General features: G+C 47.6%; 1 protein-coding gene across 1 annotated transcript; it reads left to right on the top strand.

The window, feature by feature from the left end:
- Positions 1-5,617: 5,617 nt before the first annotated feature.
- On the top strand, positions 5,618-11,838 carry NOBOX (NOBOX oogenesis homeobox). The gene is made up of 8 exons (XM_079932056.1): positions 5,618-5,732; positions 7,319-7,867; positions 8,290-8,396; positions 8,717-8,829; positions 9,098-9,183; positions 9,396-9,627; positions 10,182-10,486; positions 11,181-11,838. The coding sequence occupies exons 1-8, from the start codon at positions 5,696-5,698 to the stop codon at positions 11,480-11,482; spliced, it is 1,731 nt and encodes a 576-aa protein (XP_079788182.1). The 5' UTR covers positions 5,618-5,695; the 3' UTR covers positions 11,483-11,838.
- The last annotated feature ends 13,509 nt before the right edge of the window (positions 11,839-25,347 follow it).

Genomic DNA, 25,347 nt, shown 5'->3' with positions numbered 1-25,347 from the left:
AGAGATCTCGTATCTGCTTCCCCCAGTGGAAACATCTTGTATCACACCAGGAAACTGATATTGGCACAATCCCCAGACCTTATTCAGATTTCACCAGTTTCACACACACTCATTTGTGTGTGTACACGTATATACACTTGACCCTTGAACAACGCAGAGGTCGGGGCACCAGCCCTCTGCACAGTCGAAAATCCATGTATAACTCACAGTTGGCCTCTGTATCCGTGGCTCTTCCCTACCTGAGATTTCACCTCTGCGGATTCAACCAACTACGGATCATGCGGTCCTATGGTATTTACTATTTTAAAACATCTGCACATATGTGGACCTGTGCGGTTCAAACCCGTGTTGTTCAAGGGTCAACTCTGTTTAGTCCTATGCAATTTTATCTTACGTGTAGACTCATGCGATCACTCCCACGGTCAAGGCTCAGAACGGCTCCATCACTGTTGCTCCCTTGTACAGCCATAGCCACCTACTCCCCACGCTACCCTCTAATTCCCGGCAATGGTGATCAACTTCTGGTCAACGAACAATCATTGATCCCCATGTGCAAACCACCATGCCAAGCCCTGGAGGATCTTTTTTTTTTTTTTACTTTTTAAAACTACTTTGTTGAGTTCTGACTGACATTTGAAACATCATACGTATGGGATGTATACAACTCTATGATTGGGGATAAATACATGACCATGAAACCATCACTATCATCAAGTCCGTTAACATTTCCATCACCTCCCAAAGTTCCCTCGCACCCCTTTATCATTATTATTGTGTGTGGGATAAGAACACTTAATATAAGATCTACCCTGTAGCCAATTTTATATATACAATACATACTGTTAGCTCCAGGCACCATGGTGTACATTAGATCTCCAGAACTTATCCTGTATAACTGAAACTTTGTACCTTTTTTTCACACACACACACACACACACACACACACACACACAATATATTTTATTTTTACAAGAGATAAATAGACTGACACCAAGCACTGTAAACGGATGACCACAACAAAAGCAACAATGATTGCAGTTACCACACACGCAACACACTCACACTATGTCATAATATTGACATTCAGTTCCCTAGAGGATCTTGATGCAAATATAAATGACATAAACAGGAAAGCCTAGTGGTTAGGAGTATGGCCGGGAACCAGACCAACCGGGTTCAGATCTTGGGCGTGCCACCTAGCAGCTGTGTGATCTGCGGCAAAGCACTTAAGCTCCCTGTGTCACAGCTCCTTCTTCGATAAAATGGGGCTAACCATAGAACCTTAGAGGGCTGTCGTGAGCATTCAATGAGTTGATATCTGTAGAGCAAGTAGAAAGCGCCTGGCGTGAACAGATGTATGTTAACACATGTAAGAGCTCACCACCCGGTGGAGAACATACAGAGCTCTCATCAGGTCAGCCTGTGTTAGGTGATGTAATATCAAGGTAAGCACGGCACAGTGGGAGGATACAGGAAGGAGCAGTTCCTCCTGGCGGTGGAAAGCTAAGATAGGCTTCACGGGAAAGAGATTATTTGGGTTGGGCTTTCAAGTATGAGTCAGACTTTAACAGAAATAAAAGGGAAGGGACGATGTTCCAGGCCTATAAAACGATGTGCTCTGTGGTCCCGAGGCATGAGAAGGCGGGGGCCATTCTGAGAGAGGCCCACAAGATTGGAACGAGAGGACACCATGAGGAGACTAGACGAGGGTCTGTGAGTGGGGTGAGAGGAGAAGGGAAGGACAGCAGCCACAGATGCAGAATGAGGGAAGGCCGGGGCTGGGTTTGGAGCGGGTCTTGAATGCCAGGCTATAGTTAGCATTACAGCTTTGCAATCCTGGAGAAGGCCAGAACAGAGCAGAAAGAAGACAGTCTGTCTCCAGAACATGGGTACATCAGGAGGGGATTAGAACGCAAGGGAAAGTACTTTGTAAATTACAAAACACACAAGCAATAGTGATTTATTAGGAGGACGGCCTGATTAAAAACTAGCAGCAGCCACGTTGCTTAGACAGTCACTATTCTTGTTAGATGCATAAAAACTTGGGAGTCTGGGGCACAGGGATTACAAGTGCTCAGGCTCACTCATGCCAGAACCTGTTTTCTCCCCGCCAGGGCAGTTTCTGCTCCAGCCAGGTGTTCTCAATGCCCGTCACCTCCAACCAGCCTTTCCCGGGGTTTCCAAAGGAAGCAGCTGTGCAGAGACTTCGGCAACTCCCAGTGTCTCCCCCGTCACTGGCACCCTCAGCTCTGTCATGGTGAGCCCACGGCGTTTATCTGATCATCCGGCCAAGGACCTCCTTCGGGCTCAGGACGTCCTGGTCCCCGAACCTGTGATGAGCTCCGGTTTCCCTTTGCCCTCCCCTGCCTTGGATGGAGCTTCGCCTCCTGGTTGTTTCCTGGGGCCTTTACCTCCCGTGTTTGCTGGGACTGTGATCTCCCGACCCAGGGCCCGTTCAGATTTCTGCCTTTTCACAACCGTATTCTTGCCTCTGGTCCCAGGATTTCCAATGACCTGTTGCTGCCTACTCCCAGGAGTGGCATGCAGGACAAGAATGTGTCTCCTCTTTGAAAAATTTTCTTAGTCAACCACCTTCTACTGGTTATTTTTCTCATTATAGAGAGGGAGGGAGGAAGGACAAAGAATCTATTTCACTTGCTTAAACTCATTGTACGGTTGGTTAACTCTACATAGAATGGGAAAAACAAAAGATTAATTATACCCTTTGGTAGCATCAGACCTGTTCCTCTTTGTTGTCATTCTATCCATGAGAAGAAAAAGATGTTGGAATAACTGGCGCTTGCTAAGAGGGTGGAAGTGGTGGTTTATAGTTTGGCTCTGAAAACTAAGGACAACCTCCTCCCCTCCACGCACTGCCCCCCCAAAATAATCCTTCCCTCTAAACAAGGTTGGTCTATGAACATGCCTTAAGATCACGAAGATGCCATGGACCAAGTCGTAGAAATAAATATTTCCAAGTACCCCTAAAACAGTATCTTTTTGTCCTCCCAATAAAGAGCAGTCCCCCTTCCCTATCTGAAAGATAGCACTCTGCACAGCATATATCATAAGTACAATCCCTTTTCAACCAAACACGTCAAGACGCTATCCCAAGCCTTCTTAGACCAAATTCACTTGCAGCCGCTAAATCAAATTTTCATGTAAATAAAGAAAACGATATCATTTGTAAAAAAAAAAAACACACACACACACACAAAACGACAAGGCAAGAATATCAAGACTGAGGAAGGGAGGAAAGAAACAGAGAAACAAAGAGGAGGAAAGCTTCGATTTCTCTCATGTCAGAGCCCAGGCCCAACAAATTCAATTATTTATGTGTTTAGAAAATGCCAACATCTTCAATTCCTTAAGTCTCAGAGCAAACCATTTTATACAGTCAGACTCTGTATCTTTCAGAGTTTTATGTAAGGGTGGCGTCCAGTCTATGGGTGATTTGAGCCTTTGCTTTTCTGACCTTCACCCAGGCAGAGGGCAAAGAGACGGCGAGAGGAAATTCAACATAAATGATGGCAGGGAAGGATGATTTATTCTTAATTTAATGAGATAGGATAACCTATTAAGAAATTAATTGTGACCCACTTTCACTGCAGCAGACACCTCAGTAAAGGACAACAGGTCATCTCCTTCCCCGACAAAGTCCCCCACCATCCACTTGCCCTATCTCCATCCCCGGGGATGGTTTTAGTTGACTTTGTTTCTGCACGAACCCGTGTTGGTTTTAGTTGACTTTGTTTCTGCACGAACCCGTGTCCCCTGCATCGGCAGGCAGACTCCCAACCACTGCGCCACCAGGGAAGCCCAGCAAGCCACATTTTAAACAAATTCCCTAAGAAATTCTAATCCAGGGTGTCAACACTCCTTGAAAAACACTAGGTCAAAAGAGACATTAAAACTGGAATACTTGGGTGTGGGAAGCAGGAGAGCTGAGGCTTCAGAGGAAAGAACCAGACCTCAGAAGCCTCCTCTCCTGGTTAGGGAGGTTGGTTTTTATCACACAGGCAGGCAAGGGCCACTTCAGGGTTTAAGCAGGGCTGTGACATGGTAAGAATGCCTCTCCCTTAAACTTCAGCTCAAAGCTCATGTGTCACCCTCTCCAAGAAAGCCTTTCCTGCCCCACCCCCAATCCGAGTCCAGCAGAGCTTCCTGCTCCTCTATGCATCCTTCTAACTCACCACCGACCTCCTCGTATGGACACTGTCCATTTACTTGTGTCACTGTTCTAACCCGCGCTCTGCCAGTAAACTTGTGCAGGCAGGAAGTGACCTGCACACAGTACCCAGCACACAGTAGGTGTCCTGTAAATGTTTAAGCAAGCAGACGATTGCATTCCATTTACCGCCACGTCACCACCAAATGATGATGTTCCACAAAGAAAGCGACTTCACTGCCCCCCATTCCTTGCTCACATGGCCTAGAATGCTTCCTTTCTAGCTGAAACTGGGCCCTATTTTTAAACCCCTCATTTATTAGAGGATATTAGTCTTATAGGAGTCAGAATGAAACACCAGGTGCCTGGAATTTTGGTCATGTTGTCACGGAGTTAACTCGTTTATAATTTTTATATTTCAGAAAGAACTGGTAATATCTTCAAAGTTCATGTGTGTAGGCCAAGCCCCTGAAAGGCATTTAAGGCACAGGGAAACTTACCAATAGGTGATTACAGCGGGAAAGCACGTGGCGTCCAGAGTCTTTTAAATCCTAAAAGCAAAACACCTGATTTCTATTCTGACCAACCCCCACCCCCACCCCCAAACAGCACCAAGCACCTGTTTCCATCTGGCCAGCGCCTCCCACTCAAGGGCAGATGGAAGGAAGAGGCCATGAGGATTTTAAATCCTGAAATTATGTTATAAAACAGACAAGTAACATTCCAGGAACTGGGAGTCGTAAAGATCACACCTGTGAGATCGCCCTTACGCGACACTCCTTCATTCTCGGCCAGAAAAACTGATATCAAGTGGGTGGAAACATGAGACAAAACTTTGACGAGCTAGTGCTTTCTCCCGGCTTACCTGCGGCCTCCCGTGCGCGTACAATTGCGTCCCATTCAAGAGGTGTCCACTTCACCCCGCAGCCTGGGTTCTTCCAGCTCGCTTTCATCCTCAGGACAGCTCCGTGCTCTACGGACCTTCCAATCAGCATGGCGTCTTGGGGGCTCATTAATCCTGAGGCCTGGGGAAACCTCAATGATGCAGCTGGGAGACAGGGAACCCTTGTTAAGGGTTTGGAGCTCCCTTGATAAGTGGCTCCCCAAGTCGCCTTCCACGGGAAGGACTCTGTCTCCAAGGCCAACGGCGCCACCAAGTCCGGCCCAGGGAGCCGGCCACCCTCCCCCAGCCGAACGCCCTGGCCCTCTAGGGCAGGCTTCCCGACCGCGACCCAGTAGGCGGGCTCTCGCCCACGCCCCGCGTGCAACCCCCACCCACCGGGGAGGGGCCGCAGCGGAGCCGCACCTGCCCCGGCTTGGGCCTCGGCGGGGGCGGGAAGCGGCGTGGCCCCCGGGCCTCGGCAGCCCGCAGCTGCCCCAGGCACCGCCCTCCCGAGTGGGCCTCGCCGGCGGCGGGGTGAGGGCGCGGGCACCCCACGCTCACAGCTTCGCACACCTGCCCGAGCGCGAGGCTTCATTAGGCGGCGCGCAAAAGCAGTCCGACGGCCGCGTGCTGGAGTCCAGGCAATGGAGCTCAGCTCGGAGCGCGGCCCGGAGCCGCGGGGTGAGTGCGCGGGGGCCTGAGGGGCTGGGGCCCAGCGGCAGGCCGAGGGTAGGGGGTTGGAGGGGAGTTGAGAGGGGCTGGACGGGGCGGGGGGGCCAGGGAGCCCACCACGCCGCGCCCCCCATCCTTGGCGTTCGGATCTCTGAGGATGAAGGGAAGAAAAGCAGGGCCGTGATTCTTCTGCTCTAGGTTCCCACACCCATCACCTTTCTTACCGGGGCCTATCACCCGGATACGTCGCATTTATTGAGCACCTACTGTGTACCGGGTTTGCTAGGCTACGAGCGCCCCTAAAATGCTGTAAAACCGGTGTGTCCCTCCTTCCCCATTTCACCATCCAGCCTCAGCGCCATAAAGGCCTGCAAACCCCCTTCACCAGCTTGTACCCTAGGAAACAATCTGACAAAGCGCCTTAGCCCATGACCTACAGCTTTCTTACACATCGTTAGAAAGTCATTCCTTAAGACAGCCTATCTCATGCAACTTTCATTAAAAAAAACAAAACTCGCTCTTAGTAGTGAGCATCCTCTTAAAAATGTTCCAATTTAGTTAGAAATGATAAAGCAGCTCCTTGAGCTGAGACGGTTTGGGATCTGGAGGTTATGAGTAAGTTGGGAGAGGAATGGGGGCGGGGTTGGTGACCCCAGGAAGGACTCTGTCTAGTGGTCAAGAGCACGGCGCTGTGTGAGCTTGGGCAAACCGCTCAACTTTGTCATCCACGTTTCTCCATATTAGAATGAGCTATACATATGCCTTCCTCACAAGGATTAAATGCATGCTGGACTAATCTTTGAAAGGTGCCTAGCGCAATGCCTGGGACATGGTAAACTGATGAATCAGTCATAGCTCAGAGAAGGACAGACAAGCTTGGAGGATGAGTGCCAGCCAGGTCACTCTTCCTTACCTGTAAAAGGAGGGCGCTCACCTGGGCCCGAGGCCCCTGAGTGAGGTTCTGCTTTGCAGGGAGGGGACGGGGGTGTGCATGAGGGAGAGGAGGGCGGCCGAGGACACAGTGAGTTCTGTGGGAGGTCAGGGTGGACATTCCTGTTAGCTCCTTTGATGTCCTCGCCTGGGCTCCTGGAGACCACTCCGTCCCGCCGCGTCCCTGCTCTGAGCACTGATGCCTGTGTCTGCCGCAGGAACGAGATCCAGTCTGAGAAACAGCAGTCTGCATCGATTCCTCTCCCTCTTCCCAGAGTCCACGCCAACATGTGTCCCCTAGAAACCCCTGAATAGATGCCTGTCCCTCAAACTCACATTCCAGGTCTCGGGGAGAAAACAGGGAACTCACAGAGAGTAAGTTCCCCCCAAATTAGGACTGCACGCCGTCTAGGTGCGCGAGCTCAGGCTCCTCGTGGCTGCATCCATTTGCTTTTGCGTTTGCAAGCTGTGGGATCATCTAATTTGACCCTCACAGTAGCAGAGTTAGGAAGATACGCCTGGAATGATTACCCCATTTGATAAGCGGACAAATTAAAGCTTCAGATCAAACAGAACACCCGTCGCAGACCAGGAAGCAGCACGCCCTCCTGGTCCAGGCTGTTCGTTCTCCTGAGCTAAGGTCAGCGGGTGCTGGCTCTCCACAGGTCAGGAGGGCGGAGACAAGCCCCCGGCTGCCAGGCTAGAGGAGGAGGAACCCCTGCAGAGTTCAGCCCCCCACACTCAGGAAGCCCCAAGTGAGGACGTGCCCCTCTCCTGCGCTGCTCCCGGGGAGAAGCAGCCATCAGAGGCCCCTGGAGAAGTAGCTGGGGCCGGTGCTGGGAGAGCCTGCCAGCGCCAGGGCTCGGGGGCTCTCCGCAAAGACAGAGCCCTGGGCCCGCCTAGACCCCAGCCTCAGGGGGAAGGGCATCCTCTCCCGGTGAGAGAGGGGAAGCTGGGGAAGAGACCCTACTCTCCAGCCACCGGTAAGCAGAAAAAGCCTAACGCCGTGGGTCTGGACTCCACGGCATCTCCCAGTGTCGCTAACCCAGCCCGGGCCACGTACAACCCAGTGCCTTGTGGGTCAGGCCGGGGCTCCTGCCATCTGGCCAACCTCCTCAGCACGTTGGCCCAGAACAGCCAAAACACAGACCAGAAGAAGTCCCCGGATGTGACCTGCCAAGGCCGGAAAAAGACGCGGACTCTATACCGCTCGGGTAAGTCCCTGAAGGCGAGCGGAAACCTAGGGGACCTGGCCTCATCTCTAGGAAAGCTGGGCTCAACAGAGCAGGCAGCAGCCCCAGGAGAGAGGAGTGTGGTTGGTTTGTACATCACCTTGGCCGGGTCCTCTCTTGACCTGTGCAGGCCATGACCTCTGACCTCAGAGGGAAAGGTTGGGTTTTCTCATCAGAACATGAAATTGGGCCCAGGGTAGAAGGGGCAGGAAAGTAAACACCACACAGTTCCCTGCCACAAAGCCTGAGAGACAGGAGGCCCCAGCCCAATGGGGAGCTTAGTCGCAGGGCTCTGGGGAGGCCCTCGGGTTGGGGACAGCGGTCCCCTCTGGAGGGTATCTGTTTTTCTCCTCTGCTTCCGCATCACTGGTGTTCATGCTCAAGCCAGTGTTTTCTTCTTCCAGACCAGCTGGAGGAGCTAGAAAAGCTCTTCCAAGAAGACCACTATCCAGACAGCGATAAGCGCCGGGAGATTGCCCAGACGGTGGGAGTCACCCCCCAGCGCATCATGGTAAGGGTACTTGCCCTCAGTCTTGGGGTGGGGGAGAACCCACGCGCCGGCACTCTGGGAGAGCCAAACAAGTACTCAGCTCCCGGACAGGGGCTGGGGTGAGGCCTCAGATGGGGCTGTGTTCTTGCCTGTTTCCACGCTGCCACAGCCTTAGAATATGGGAAGAGCAAAGTGCCTCAGAGGCCATCTCGATGAACCTCTCCCTGCCAGCCTGAGCGCTGCAGTGACCTCCTACAGTCACGGAGACATCATGGGACAGCAGGACTGAGCCTCAGGCTCTACCCTGTTTCTCAAGCTCCTCGGGTGTCTCTCCCCTACAGGTGTGGTTCCAGAACCGCCGGGCAAAGTGGCGAAAAGTGGAGAAAATGACCGGGAAGGAGAGCATGGACGCTGCTGCTGGCCCTGCCCTCAGCCCCGCCAGCAACCAGTGCAGGTAAGCCTTTCTCTTCTTCCGGGCCCATCCCCGTGGGCAGGAATTGGGGGCTAAGCTGGGATTCTGGGCTCTAGGGGGAGAAGGGACTGGAAGGCTGGGCGTAGGGAGTTGTTGGCTAATAGAGGGATTTTGACTGCATGAGGTTGGGAAGTTGCCCAGTGCCTTGTAGGAGGCACAGTTTGGAAATCTGGGTCCCTTTCCCTACACTGAAGCCCCAGTCTGAATCCAGGGACTGCCCGAGCTACAGTCTTCGCTCGTCTCCCTCTAGTTCTGCAGCCGGACCGCCACCTGCTGTGCCCGCGGACCGGGAGCCTGGGACCTTCGCTCAGGAGTCCCCGCTGGATCCCCTTCCAGGTGAGCTGACCACCTTCCAAGGGTTGTCTGGGAAATACAGCGGCGCGGGAGACAGCAGAGTCAAAGGGCTGTTTCCTGAAAGACCTGGGAGTGGCCAGAGCTCCCCACGGTTTCGTTCAGGGGGACCCGGGCTTTGTGCACTTGGACCAGCGCTGCCAAGGTTGCCCCCCACTTTCGTACTCTTACAACCCCCCTTTGACCTCTGTTCCTAGAGCCCCCCATGCTGCTGACATCTGACCAGACTCTGGCCCCGACCCAACAGAGTGAGGGTGCCCAGAAGGTGGAAGTGACCCCACCACTCTTCAGCCCCCCACCTGTCCGAAGAGCCAACCTTCCTTTCCCCCTCGGCCCCATGCACACCTCCCAGCTGATGTCTTTGCTGCTGGATACCCCAGGCAACGAGAGCAGCCGCAAGGATGGCCCTTGTGGGTCGTGGGGGACAAGGTACGCAACCTAATGGCGGTGGTACTTGACTTATCCTGGGGGAGGTACGGGAGGAGGAAAGATAGATGGAGCTTGGGAGGGGGGAGGGTGAGTGAGAGAAGCAAGGAGTAGTAAATGTGGTGAGGATTAAAAGGGTAAGTGGATTGGGGTGCGAAGGATCTAGGACATCACAGCAGTAGCACAGGAACGAGGATGAGAAGCTAGAGCAGGAGAGAGAACAGGAGGTGGCAGGTCTGGGGTCGTGGGGATGGGGGAGGGGAGCCTCGCTGCGCAGTAGGAATGGGGCTGCCCCCCGAGCCGCACAAAATACTCCTCTGGGGGCTTCCCTGGTGGCGCAGTGGTTGGGAGTCCGCCTGCTGATGCAGGGGACACGGGTTCGTGCCCCGGTCCGGGAAGATCCCACATGCCGCGGGGCGGCTGGGCCCGTGAGCCATGGCCGCTGAGCCTGCGCGTCCGGAGCCTGTGCTCCGCAACGGGAGAGGCCACAACAGTGAGAGGCCCGCGTACTGCAAAAAAAATAAAAATAAAAAAAAATACTCCTCTGTCTCTCTCAGCGTCACGCCACCCCCCGCCTGCTCGTACTTGGAGGAGCTGGAACCCCAGGAATATCAACCCAGCAGCCAGCCAGGACCGTTCCAGTTCTCCCAGGCTCCACAGAGCCAGCTTTTCCAACACCCCCAGCCCCAGTTTCCATACCTGCACCCCTTCCCCTTCCACATGCCCAGCTCCCTGACCCCTCCACTGCTGGAAGACTCTCTGTCTGCGTTGTCCTATGGCCCCAGCGGGGGCACATCCCAGGGCTACTTCCCGGGCCCTCCCTCAGGGCAGATCCTGCTGCAGCCACCCGCTGGGAACATGGGTGAGTCCGGGCTGGCACAGAAAGGGGCCTCTGGTGACTGAGGACGGTGAGAAGGGAGAGAGCCTCGTGAGCTGGAGGGAAGGCGTGGGGTGAGTGAATCACTGTTACTTACAGAAAGCCCGCTTGTCCTTATGAAGCTCTCCTTCCTCCAGTTTCTCGGAGGTTTCAGAGCAGAGTAAGACTCAGCAAGAGAGCTTTGGAGTGAGGAAACGCAAAGTTTAAAGTCCAGCTCAGCTCTGGGCTCTCCTGAGGTTCCTGGATTCTGAAACGGGGATAATATTCCCGTATCTTAGAGGGCTTGCTGAAGATTAGGAACCACAGGTGTGGAATACTTGGCACGGGATAGGTGGGAGCTGATGTGAGTATCCGATGGGCCACCTGGACCCTGAAATCCTGGAAGTGACCATCTTAGGAGGACTCAGTTCCAGCAGAAGGGGAAGAAAGATGCTGGTTCCCAGCCTCCTGCCTGCGCGAGAGGGCACTCACTCGGCCTGACCCACGGTCCCCTTTGTGTCACTGTTACCCAGACGTAGGACCTCGAGACAGGAGCCTGCCTGCTGCTGAGGGGAGACTCGCTCCAGGGTCCTAACCCGTGTTTCTGTGGAGCAGGGAGGGGACTCTGTCACAGAACACGTTGAACGTGGTTGGTACCCATCATCCTACTTACTCTTTGTTTTGCTCTTTGATCCCACAGGTACAGTCCCCTGGAATGACCCCTGCTTGCCAGACCTGCCCTTCCCCAGTTCCTTCTGTCCACCAGCTCTGGGGGGCCCCCCGGGAGGGGACGGCTACTTCCTGGATCTGTTTGCAGCCCCTTGTGCTCAGGCTTCGAGCAGACAGTCTTCTCCAGGCCTCACCCGGCTTCCTGAAGGGACCAGGCCCAGCGCGGAGCCCCTACTCAGCAAGGCCCAAGAGGAGCTGCCCACCGCCGCTGTGGAGCTGCCCTCAGCCCCCGAGGAGGGCCGAGAGGAAGACCAGACCGGCCATGGCCCCTAGTGCCGGGGCCGAGGAGTGAAGAGGCCCCCCTGCTGGGGAGGGTTGGGACGCCCCAGAGTAGACGGCGGGTGAAGTGCTAGGAAAGCCTGGAGTCTATGGATGGGGGTGGAAGTAGGGCATTTCCCCCTCTGTGGACTCATCTTTCCGGACACTGATTTGGGAAGGAAGAGGCCTGGCCCTGCCCTTTTCCCCACACCTCTGGATGGTGGCCCTGAAGAAAGAGGGTGGCCTGTGTCACCTCCGAAGTTTGTATCCGTTTGTTTTCTTGCCTCGCTACGCAGACGAGCCACAGTGTCCACTGGAAGCAGTAAACTAGTCTACCCTTGGGTTTCTCTCTGTAATGATGTGTCTCCCCGCTCACGCCAGTGAAGAGCGCCGGGCTCGTCTCTGCTTTCCACTCGGCTGACCAGCTGTGTCCCGGGCGGCCCGCGTGAGGTCCCCCCCATGGGGCAGGATCCGGTGGAGGCTGGCATCCTCCCGTCTCCTGCTGGGGGAGGAACTGGGCCTCTTGGACTGCGTCTTTGCTCCTGCCATGAAACCATGTTCTAGCCCCAAACCCAGAACTGAGCCTGAGCACACCTGCGCCGCGGCCCTTCTCTGGAATTAGGGCCCTGCAGGGATAGGATTACCGAGAGAAGCCCCGGGCTATTTAGGTTAAGCCTCTAGAATTGTGAACCATGACTGATATTTCCAGTGGTCTTTCTTTCTGGAGTGGGGGGGGGGCGGGGGAGGGAATGAGGGGCCATGGCTGGTCTGGTCTTCCTCTCGGACCACCTTACCGTGCATTTGACGAGTGTACATCGGGTACCATCCTGGACCTCCAATGCTACGATCATTGGAAAATACACACTTTTTTTTTTAAAACATGTATTACAAGCAATTATTAACTTAAATCCATCGTACTAGTTCTAGCGTCATGGCTCACGAGAACCGAAAAGGAAAAGTATTTAGAAATGGAGAGGAAGTGTCTTAGCTACACAAACGCATGTCCGGGTATCTGTGTAGGGTTTTAAAGACCAACAGTATTTAGTAGCTTTGCACTACTATTCTACAGCCACACAAGGATCCTAGTAGCCTTAATTTAGGGATTGCAACATATACGCTGAAATAGTGTCTTATATTGTGATGTAGCTAGGTCTTTTAAAATATACGTCTCTCTTTTGTTTTCACATTTTGTCTCATGACGCCCATGAAATTAGCAGCCTAAAAACAGACGTAAGGGGAAAAGATTCTTCTATGTAAGGGGTAAAAACAACAAGTGTTCAGTTCCGTGCTGTTCCTCCTCTCTTGCCATCAGTCACCACGGCATACTGCTGCTTTCAAGGCCCTACAAGGAGGCTGGATATTTTCTCCTCCAGATCTTAACTGATTTGGGTTCCTGCCACTCCGATAAGTAACGCCTGGTATGGATAGCAAAACAGTAGATATCTAAAGCCAAGAATTTAAGGGTGAAGGGCTTTAAGATCTGTGCTTATATGCAACAATTAGGTTTAAAGTGTTAGGCAATCTAATAGTATACTGAAAACAAAATAAGTTCATTGAGAATGAATGATAGACCAAGCAAACAGAAAATGGTGAAAACTTCTTAGAAGCGTAGACTCCTAGGCTGACAAGTCCAACCACCTGGCAAATGCAGGAATGATCTCTGTACCACCACTGATAGAGGATCACTCAGTCTTGATTTTCTGGGGGGGGCTGCAAAGGAGGGGGCGGCTAGCTCCTTTACACAAGAGCCTACAGAATGTTTGAGAGCTTTAATTATTATGAAGTTCTCTCTTCTACTAGGAGGAAGTCAATATTGTTTAACTGATATGAGTTTTGCTTTCCACGTGCTACAAAGAATAAACCTAATATCACGAAATCTGAGCACTGTGTGTCGTTCCTCAGAGCCTTGTCTCAAGTGGCCCCGTCTCACTCTTTACCACCTTAAATTCCTCTCTTCAAATGAGTATGAGTTTGTGGATGTTCCTTTTAAGAGTGGTGCCAATGGGACAGGATCGAAAACTCAGAGATAAACTCACGCACCTATAGTCAATTAACCTACGACAAAGGAGGCAAGAATATACAATGGAGAAAAGACAGCCTCTTCAATAAGTGGTTCTGGGAAAACTGGACAGCTACGTGTAAAAGAATGAAATCTGAACACTCCCTAACACCATACACAAAAATAAACTCAAAATGGGGACTTCCCTGGTGGTCCAGTGGTTAAGAATCTAACTTCCAATGCAGGGGACGTGGGTTTGATTCCTGGTCAGGGAACTGAGATCCCACATGCCATGGGGCAACTAAGCCCACGTGCTCTAGAGCCTGTGCACCACAACTAGAGGGCCCGAGTGCCACAACTACTGAGCCCCTGTGCTCTGGAGCCCACGTGCCACAACTAGAGAGAAGCTCGTGCTGTGCAAAAAAGATCCTGCATGCCGCAGCAAAGACCCAATGCAGCCAAATAAATAAATTTTAAAAAATAAACTCAAAATGGATTTAAGACCTAAATGTAAGGCCGAATACTGTAAAACTCTTAGAGGAAAACAGGCAGAACACTGACATAAAAAGCAATATCTTTCTGAATCCACCTCCTAGAGTGATGAAAATAAAAACAAAAATAAAACGGAACCTAATTAAACTCAAAAGCTTTTGCACAGCAAAGGAAACCATAAACAAAACGAAAAGGCAACACACAGAATGGGAGAAAATATTTGCAAACAAAGCAACTGACAAGGGGCTAATCTGTAAAACATACAAACAGCTCATGCAGCTCTATATCAAAAAAACAAACAACCCAATCAGAAAATGGGCAGTGGGAATGTAAATTGATACAGCCACTATGGAGAACAGTGTGGAGGTTCCTTAAAAAACTAAAAATAGAATTACCATATGACCCAGCAATTCCACTACTGGGCATATGTCCTGAGAAAACCATAATTCAAAAAGAGTCATGTACCACAATGTTCACTGCAGCTCTATTTACAATAGCCAGGACATGGAAGCAACCTAAGTGTCCATCGACAGATGAATGGATAAAGAAGATGTGGCACATATATACGATGGAATATTACTCAGCCATAAAAAGAAATGAAATTGAGTTATTTGTAGTGAGATGGATAAACCTAGAGTCTGTCATAGAGAGTGAAGTCAGAAAGAGAAAAACAAATACCGTATGCTAACAGATATATATGAAATCTAAAAAAAAAAAAAAAAAATGTCATGAAGAACTTAGGGGCAGGACGGGAATAAAGATGCAGACCTACTAGAGAATGGACTTGAGGACACGGGGAGGGGGAAGGGTAAGCTGGGACAAAGTGAGAGAGTGGCATGGACATATATACACTACCAAATGTAAAACAGATAGCTAGTGGGAAGCAGCTGCATAGCATAGGGAGATCAGCTTGGTGTTTTTGACCACCTAGAGGGGTGGGATAGGGAGGGTGGGAGGGAGGGAGATGCAAGAGGGAAGAGATATGGGGACATATGTATATGTATAACTGATTCACTTTGTTAAAAAGCAGAAACTAACACACTATTGTAAAGCAATTATACTCCAATAAAGATGTTAAAAAAAAAAAAAGGGCAGAGGATCTAAATAGACATTTCTCCAAAGAAGACTTACAGGTGGCCAAAAAGTACGTGAAAAGATGCTCAACATCACTAATTATTAGAGAAATGCAAATCAAAACTACAATGAGGTATCACCTTACACCAGTCAGAATGGCCATCATTAAAAAGTCTACAAACAACAAATGCTGGAGAGGGTGTGGAGAAAAGGGAACCCTCTTGCACTGTTGGTGGGAATGTGATTGATACAGCCACTATGGAGAACAGTATGGAGGTTCTAGCAATCCCACTCCTGGGCATATATCTGGAGAAAACCATAACGTGAAAAGATACATGCACCCCAGCGTTCACTGCAGCACTATTTACAATAGCCAAGACATGGAAGCAACCTAAATGTCCATCAACAGAGGAACGGATAAAGATGTGGTACCTATATACAATGGTGTATTACTCAGCCATAAAAAAGAATGAAACAATGCCATTTGCAGCAACATGGATGGACCGAGAGATTGTCATACAAAGTAAGTCAGAGAAAGACAAATATATGATATCACTTACAGGTAGAATCTAAAAAAAATGATACAAATGAACTCATTTACAAAACAGACTCACAGACTTTAAAAACAAACATGGTTACGAAAGGGGAAAGATGGGGGGGAGTGATAAATTAGGAGTTTGGGATTAACGTATGCACATTACTATATATAAAATAGGTAATCAACAAGGACCTACTGTATAGCACAGGGAACTCTACTCAGTATTCTGTAATAACCTATATGGGAAATGAATATGAAAAAGAATGGATATGTGTATAACTGAGTCATGTAGCTGTACACCTAAAACTAACACAACATTGCAAATCAACCGTACTCCAATATGATTAAAAAACAAAAGAATGGAGCCAGAACTGAACCTTACTTGGAGTTCTCATCAATTGCACTGTGCAGTATGACTGTTTACCTCCATCACATAGGACTTTCTCTTCAATTAATGTTGTCTGGAGAGAAATGGGCCTTTATTTTTTTAGCCAGTTCATATTCTTGATCCAAGACAAACTTTTTGTCAACTATGACCCCCTAGGTCATTTTAATAGAAGCTGTTTTAAAGCCGTTCTCTCTCATTTTGTATTTGTAGAATTGACATTTTGAATCTAAATGTACAAACATTTATGTTGCTTGTTTAGTTTCATTTGGTTAATTTTAACCCATTATTGACACTGTTAAGATGGTTTGGAGTCCTTATATAGATTAGCCATATTTTTGCAATTTTTTTCTCCCTGTAAGTTTGTTCAGTATGTTTTAGGAATTTTATGACCAAGTCATTCAAAATTAGTAAACAGGATACAAGCAAGTACAGAACATTTTGACGTAACTCCTTGAAAATATTAATGAGCACTTTTTTGAGTAGAGAGTTAAACTAGCTAAAATCCTCTTTCACTATATTATCATCCAGGGCCATCCTTTGCCGTTTACAGGATTTTAGAAAAGGATTTTGAGAAAAAAAAAAAAAAAAACTTTGCTGTATGACTCACTAAAATCAAAACATATTCTCTTTATAGCACTCTAATAATTTAATATTCTTGGAAACCTAACAACATAATAAATAAGACTAGTTTGGCATGGCTCATTCATAAGGAACACCTATTGTCTTTTATGATTATTTTAATCTAAATGTTCAGAAACCATCTTTCAATACTCTCTTCCAGTAATTTATGAGAATTTTACATTATTCTCCTTTAGTTTCTACAAATCATCTCTTTGAAAGTTAGGACAATTGCCTCTTTTAAATCTTAGAGAAAATCTTTTAAATCTTAGAGATCTTCTCCTGTTCTGCTCTGGAAGAAATATATAATTAAATATAATCTATAATTAAATATAAATCAGCTATAAGACTCTTGTTTGGGTTTTGAGACCATCCTGTGTTTTTTTGCCCAACGCTTTTAATTTCTAGAATGTTGTCCTTTCTGGAGAAGACAAAAATAAGAGCCATATGTTCTCGGTATTATATGTTGACGTTATAATGTGCTCCTTGAGAAGTACATTTATCTTTTCCGTGCTCTTCCTGTTCCAAGTTTGGTTTTATTATTGTCATTGCTAGTCTTACTGTTAGTATTGGTCTTTAGCATGTTTTGCAGCACTGAGTTTCTGGGGTCCACACCTTGAGATATTACCCTTGAAATTCCAGGATGTGCCTCCTTTTAACTTGTACATCTTTTCAGCCCTTTTAAAATCTGAGCTTGTAGCCACAGTGTTACCTTTTGGATGACTTCTTCCATTGCTCATAATAATCACCTGGGATTAGACCCGCAGAATGTCATAGTTCCACATGCCTCTGAGCCAACCCCATCTGGAAGGATCTTGAGCTAGAGTTAGCTATAGCTTTTGTTTTGGATTTGGTGGGAGTGAGGGAGCAGACACTGCATGCTGGAGGGCCATGGTCAGGCGACTTCTCTCTTTAAATCACAGGGCACGCACATTTCAGCACTCCTCCTCCATCACCCTCCCCCCGTGCCCCCTCCCCACAGTCCCCATCCTCTTGATGTGATCACCCTCCCACAGTGCAACAGTGTGCAGTTGGCGGGAGTAGAATCCTTCCTTGCAGACTCCAGAAAAAACCCTTTCTACGCCTCCAACTTAAGCGTGCACTCTCACAATTTTTCCACTAGATGGCGGTCCACCACCACTTTAACTGTGGCCTTAAAGTATTCTGGTTGTTTACGATAAGAAAGCCCATAATAATTCTTTCTCTCAAACGCCCTAGAGCCACTGAGATCAGGTTCAAAGATATTAAAGTCCCTTGGGTTGCTGCTTAGTTTGCCAGATAAAATATAGAGCGTTCAGTTAAATTTGAACTGCAGATAAACAACAAATAATGTCTTTAGTATAAGTATGCTTCCTGCAGTATGGGGGTGCCCTGTATTTTAATTTGCTAACTTTGGTAGCCCTAGTTGCAGCACTTTGCTGGGGACAGCTACATCCACCATAGCTTCGCACTTCAAATAGATTGTCCAGGAGCCAGGAATTGGGCTCTGCATCTCTACTCAACTTTCTTGCATTTCAGGCTCTGAACAGTCCTGTTCACTTAGTATTTTCCTCCCTCCTGCCATTATTCAGGCTCCACACTTGTCTAAAAAAACGCTCTAAAATCTGTTGGAATCCTATTATATTTTCTGTTCCTGTTAGCCACATTATTAATTAGTTACTTATATATTTCTGAGATAGTCCATTAGAATGTATTTTGAAATGCATATTTTAACGTCATTTGCGCCGACAGAACACAGGAAAACAGGCTGCAAAAGACAATTTGGCTTTTGTTGATTCCACTCCAAGTCTGAAATGGTCTTGATTAAGAATAAGTCTGATTTCCGGGAAGTGAAGAATCTCCTTCATTCACCCAGAAGCGGTGTCATTTTAGGGCCCAGGGAAAGTCTGGGTTATTTAGGGTTCTTATATTTGTAGTTTAGTTTATAATGTTCTTTCAAAAATACCCTCTCATTTGAGTCCCGAGAAATGAAAGCAGACACTCCTTCCATCATTCAGTGGCAGCAATAGCAATAAAATGTCCTTCCAGGCTTCAGGGAACTCACAGTCTTGCTGGGGAGTCAGACAACACAAATGACCAGTTACACTGCAGGAGGGTGATGGTGTGCAGGACCAGCCATGAGAACAAGGTGTGACACACGTCTAAAAGTTGCGGCAGCCATGTCTGCTGGCGCTAAGAAAGCTTCAGAGTCCAGGGCATTACTCATAAAGGAGAGTAGAATTTGGATAAGCAGAGAAGGGAGGAAAGGGTATTTCAGGCAAAAGGCATAGTGAGTGGAAAGCCATTGAGACTGGAAAGATGATTAGGGAGAAGGTCGGAGTGGCTGGATTTGTACGTAGAGAGGCCAATGGAGGGACTGTCGTCACTGAGGCCAGTAAGGGACAGAGGGAAAGGCCCCATATCCCATACTAAGATGCTCGAGCTGTATTCTTTGGGTGATTAGAGAGGCACTGGCATTTTTCACTCAAGCATATGACTTGACATAATTCAGGTTTCAGAAAGACAAATGGAGCACAAGATTGGAGGGCTTAGAGAGGAGATGCAGGGAGACCAGACAGGGCTATTGAGTTAGTCTAAGTGAGAGGTGATGAGAGGCTAGAGAAAAGTAAAGAATGAAGAGGGACAGATCTGAGAACTATTTAAGAATCAGAATCACTATGAGAAAAAACTAGCTGAAAGGAATCAAAGAGTAAGGGAAGTAGACAAAGATGTCGGTAATTAAAAAATGCTGTTAATTGAGAAAGGAAATAATGGGGACGCAGCAAATATGGGGAAAGGGAGGCCATTTAGTTTGTGTGTGTTGAGGCTTTAGTTCCTGTGTTCATCTGGGTGGACATGTCTAGGGAGACAAATATGGAGCTAGGGTCTGTGAGAGAGGTTAGGACTAGAGGTCACTCCTGGGCTTCTTCAGCATAGAAAATACGAGTTGAGGTCAAGAGACCATACAAAGTGGCTCAGAGAGCACGTAGAACAAAGGAAGTGATCTTAGGATGGACTCAGGGAAACACCAACAAAGGAAAGAAGTGTGAGGCAAAAGAAAAGGCGGCATTGAGATTGGTAAGGGATGGCTGAGCAGAGGTGGAAAGAGCTGGAAGAGGTGCTGGATGGGGAAAGATCAAAAGTCCAGTTGGGTCAGTAGGCCTGGAGAGGAGCTTGGACAAATAATTGTGCACATGAGGTCTCATGATCTGAATTTATGAGGTTTCAATGATTTCCTAAGGATGCCGTAACCGAGAGGTCTTTTGAGTTTATTTTCCACTTCACCAAATGCAGATAGAGGAGTCTTGCTTCCTGGATGTCCATATATCACGTAAAAAGCTGAAAGATCCTTAATAGGTAAGAGGCTATCAATGATAGCCAGTTTTGTGTATGTTTTATGAGACCACAGGAGGCACTGAAATAGCTTACTTACTTTACTCAGAAATTAGTCCTTAGACAAAATATTAATGATGGTGATAACCATTTACTTAGCATTTATTGTGTGTCTAGCTCTTTAATAGGGAATTTCATTTCACAACAACCCTATAAGGTATTATTCATTTGACAGGTGGAAATCTGAGACACAAGAGAGGTTTACAAATTTGCCCGAAGTCGCAAAATAAATAAATTTTGGACAGGATGCCAAGTATGTCAGGAGGTGCCAATTTCAAGAAGCAAAGTGTTTTGCTTTAGAGGAGACAAGAAAGAAGGTCAGAAGGAGGGGGTCAGTGTGTGATCTCGATTAGATCTAGAATAAAATCCCTCCAGAGACCCTCAGTCTGTGCTTAAATAACTTCAACACTCAATACTGTTTGATTTAAAAAAGAAGGAGGGACATCGTTGTGAGACGTAAGAGGGAGAAGAGAACACTGGTAAGAGGGAAGCGGAAGCTGCAACTTCCAAAGATGGAAAGGGAATCGGAATGCATGAAAGGAACAGGCCTGGAGGGGAGGAAAGTGGCTACAAGGGGCCACGTGAGAAGAGGGAGGTGAGGCTGGATGGCTAAGGTGGGTCCAGGCTTATTACCTGGTAGCTAATGAGAGGGGTAAAGAGAATACAGTCAAATCTGAGATTGTTATAATGCACTCTTCCAAAAAGATGCAGGTGAAAAGACTGGGAGTACAGAGACCCGTGGGGACATCATGCCAGTGTCCCCGAATGAGGTGTTGAGACTAAAATGGTGGTAGGGGAACAAGAGTGATGCTAGGAGGAAAACAACAGAATGTGACTGTCTGGGTAGGAAGGAGAGAATGGCAAACTGACCTCAGGTTATAGAGCCCAGGCCTCTAGGACAATGATTTATAAAATACGGAGCTGGCTTCTGCCTCCGCCTTATAGCTTCTGCATCTTCATGTGTAGCTTTCACACGTTGTCTCTTAGTCTCATTACTCTGGTCAAGTTGCCTCAGGTACATTCATCCATGCACAGTTTTGTTGTCTGAGAATGGAATTTCCAGCCACACAGATTCCACGGTCCTTTCTGGCGTACTTTCGCCCCACGGCTGCTGTGTCATCCTTTCCGTCTAATTCTATCCAGGGTACCCTTCTCTCCAGCTTGGCACCCTTGTCCCAATCCGTATTCCTGTAGCCACCAGGGGTGCAATCTGTTATTCAGAGCCCCCCTCCGAGCCACAACAAGCATTGCATCTTCCCAAGTGTCCCAATTTGCCCACTTCTTTACCTTCCTGCCCATTATTCATTTTGGTTTGACTTTTCTGCCACTTACTATAACTCTTTGTTATTTGCATCAGTGAAATCAGGTACATTTTCATACCCAGTGAACTAAAAGGTCTCCCCAGAATCAATTCAAAGGACTTAACTGTCAAATGTTTGAAAAATATTTTATACATCATTTTCTTTGATTCCCAACTGGAAACTCCTTCATCTTTTTTTCCCCTTTTATTTGTTAATGCCAGTATCATTTGATTTCAAGGAGGAAGCCCAGTCTCTCTGCATAGATTCCAACTTCTATTAAAGATCCTCTTGTCCTTTCCTCCCCTAAAGCTGAACACACAGATAGATACACGCACGCACGCATGTACGCACGCACGCACGCACGCACTCCTGAGACTCTCCAGTTCTTAGGGCCCTGCTGCGTAAGGATGACGAATGGCCGCAAAAACCACTCCTTATCTTTCTTTCCAGTCTGTTGCCTGGCCAGGCTCAATCCAATCCCTAAAACCTGCCTCTTAATCATTCCACAAGTCTGACCACCAGCTCCTCTCACTTTCTCAGAAATCATCTGCCTGCACATGTTCTGTTTACTCAATCTCCGCATTTCATGGCAAGTCACCCTCAGCCCTTTGTGAGCAGCACACACTCAGCAGATCACGTGCTTACATCCTAAAGAGCAGGCAGTTCTGATTTGCAGTTTACAACTCACGGGCCGCGTGGCCTTCTGCAAATCATGTCCCCTCACCAGGCTCCACTGTGACAGTGAAGGGGTTAGACACAAAGATCTTTAGGGCTCTTTCCGCTCCAACAGTGGACGACTGTCTCAGCCCCACGGGGTTGACCTCGGTAAGGAAACGCTCTAGAACTGGCTGGAAGAGCCTCACCCACGGATCCCTCTTTTCCTTCTGCATTTGCCTTTTCTCCCGGAGACGGCTTCTGTGATGGCTGAAGTCTCTTGCTGGATTCGTGACTCTCGTGGACTCTCCCATGGTCTCCCACGGTCAGTCGCCCTCAGCCACTTTTCCCAGCAGAGTCCGAACTTTCTCCCTGGAGCCCTGTGGCCTGTGAACAGATTCAGAACCTCCATCTCACTCGGTGCAAACTGACTGACGCAGCCCCTGCTCTACTCCTGGCTTTCCATTTGCATTGTTCACAGACAACTGCCTCTCTGAATCGCTCAGGTAAACTGCCAGGAGAATATCTGTCTGCCCATTGGTGCCTGGGGAACTCTGCGGGCCAGGCTCAGGCCCCTCCCTGCAGCAGGCTCTAGCCCTCAGGGCCAGTGACTCATGCACCAGGCAGCCGGGATCTGTAGTCACTCCCTCTGAGCTCCCTCACCAGTTTGGAAAAAGCTTCCAGCTCACACCGACACAGCTCCTTTCCTTCACAAGCTCCGACTCACCTGTACTCCCCGAGTCTTCTTTGTGCCGCAGCCTCGCTTAGGGGACCTTCCCTGAGAATTCTGCAGACTGAAGGCATGCTTTGCTTCTTCCTCTTCCAAGGAAGAGGAGAGTGAAATTTCCACTCCGTAATTGTCATTGAAAATGGGTGGGTTGGAAGAAATCCGTCAACAGCCATTAAGTATAGAGAATGTTCTCAGTCTATTTGAATCAAGACTGAGTCTGGCACCTGCTTCCCTTTAGCTCATTTGCTTGTAACCTTTGGCCCCCTGGCACACCTGATTGAAGAGTTAGAAGATTACATTGAACAACAGGCTTTGAGCTGCTATAATCATGCAGCTCCTGAGTCATGTTAACAGCAAATGCGGCTCTAAGGTAACTGAACTGTGAGTGATAGGGCAGTCACCACCACCAAAAGGTATTTACGCAGAGGTTTGGAAAACCGTGTACAAACACGCACAAGTCTCAGTGATGTGTCTCGGGGTAGGTGGTAGGTGGGTGAGGAACGATCGTGTCTATAAAGGGCTCCCGTACCAAAATATTGCATTTCTAATTTGACCTCATCAACGAGAAGAGGTTATGATAAGGGCACTAAATACCTTAAAGCACGCAGACAATTATGGGTAGAGCAACATGGGGTCCAAAAGGATATATCAGGGGGATAAATATGTGTATAAAAGAAGGAGAGCCAGTGAATGTAATTTCTTTACATTTTCAAAGACTTTTAAACAACTTCTATCCCAAAGGCTAATTAAAAAAAGAAAAAAATCAGTCATCCTAGGACCAAAATCCTCGTGTCGTGGATACAGAAGTTGTTTAAGAGAAAACAAAATTAGGGAGAATAAACACATCTCAAACTGTGAGCCTTCCGGATACTAACGTGCAAGCTGATCTCATTAAAGTCATTATAAATGACTGACAGAGCAACTACTGCACAATAAAAAGCTTAAGATCACAGTTAACTCTACGTGAAAAGTTGATGGTGAAAATAAACTTTACAAAGTAGTACTCTAAGTTGTGAGTAGGTAGAAGTGACAGAAGGAAATTCAATGTGGTCAAGGGCCCAAAGGAAGTGATTCAGCATAGATCTATAGGATTGTAAGCTCCAAGCTTGTTACAATTCAGCAAAGGAGCAATGAAAAGGACTGTGGTTTATGTCTCCTGAAGACATTATTCCTACCTGGTTTAGCTCAAAAAATCCCAACAAAATACTGTATATTCATATATGCCTCAAATACAGTCTGTCCAAAAAGTGTTAGTTAATGGTTGTTTTCAGAATTTCTCATAAGAAATTGCTAAGTTTCTAACACACTGATGCCAAGCAGGATTAAAGAAAAAATTGAATTAAATTCTGGAACTCTGAAGAAGGAAGGGACAATAAGTAGAACTGTGCCCAACTTTCTGAAACCTAAAGTATAAAAAAATTAGTAATTCAATTCAGGAAAGATTACTCATACCTAAGCTGTCATTGTTTGTTTTTAAAACCAAGGATCTAAAGACAAGTTGAAGCCAATTGTCTCTTAATTTCCCAGATTAGGTGAGAATAACCTGATTAAACAAATATATATTAAATCCCTAAAGACAGTTTCGGTCTTATAGAAGTCAGCTCTGAAGGTGCTCAGAAAGTCTTAGCAACTTCAAGCAAGGAAGCAGTCATTCAACTAAAAACATTTTTTTACATGTGTATCATTCAGACGTTGGTACGTTACCTCTCTGGGAAAATAAGGGAGAGTTTGCCTGGAAAATATAAGGCTGGATATGGCTCTGTTTGAGCCATATGGCCAGCGTTCAAATACTGGTGTGAACAAAAAATTTGGATTATAATTACTGTTATTGCTATTAAGAAGAATCCGTTGTTAGTTTACTTAGAATACATACATATATCACATATTAATAATAAAAAGCTAGCTTTATGAAAAGAGTGAAAAATCTCCAGCGACCTTCTCCGAAGTCATCCCTATTTTCGATTTTTTTAGCAGTGTCAGCCTGTTTAGGATAAATTAATACTAACCCAAACTCAATTACTATAGTGATAACTTTTCTAAGGATTAAGCAAGCTAACTTACATTTGAGGATGGATTAAAAACAAAATGTCTTATCAGAAGTGGTACTACTGTGTCATATCATCATTAATTGGGTACAGGACAAAGTTTACCATATGATTCTTACCTTTGTACAAAGCTGAAATGCCATGCTACTTTCAAGGCCCCCTAAAGATAAACCAGAGTCGTGGAATGTCCAGGGAAGAACCACAGTGAGCCCACTTAAAAGATGATGCTACCACTGCTGTATGAGGGCTCAATATGAGAAAAAAAGGTAAAGGGTGATGTTCTTCAACTGAGAAAGGCAACCTGAGGGGAGACACAGAATCATACGTCATAGAGTTGGATGGGAGTCTGGAGGCTAATGGGTTCGATCTTGAATTTTACATTGAAGGAAACTGAGACGTGGACAAGCTGCATCGTGGCCGGGCGGTGACTGGAGTTTAGGTCTCGTGACTTGGATTCTCAGACTCTTTCCTAGAATCTAGGATTCTAGGATTCTACCCCATGCTGCTTCTCACAAAGAGGATGAAACAGAGGTAATGATACCGTCACAATAACTCAAGTCAAAATATAAACTCATGAATGGTCAGAGTAGGATTTCCAAATCCACCTAAACTAGCTTAGACCTTAACTTGTGGGTTCAGTAAAAAAGAAGGTTTGAATGGGGTATTCAT

The sequence above is a fragment of the Stenella coeruleoalba genome (assembly GCF_951394435.1).
Source record: "Stenella coeruleoalba genome assembly, chromosome: 9".
Taxonomy (NCBI): domain Eukaryota; kingdom Metazoa; phylum Chordata; class Mammalia; order Artiodactyla; family Delphinidae; genus Stenella; species Stenella coeruleoalba.
The sequence above is the reverse complement of the archived record's forward strand: the minus strand, read 5'-3'. Positions and strand labels throughout refer to the sequence as shown.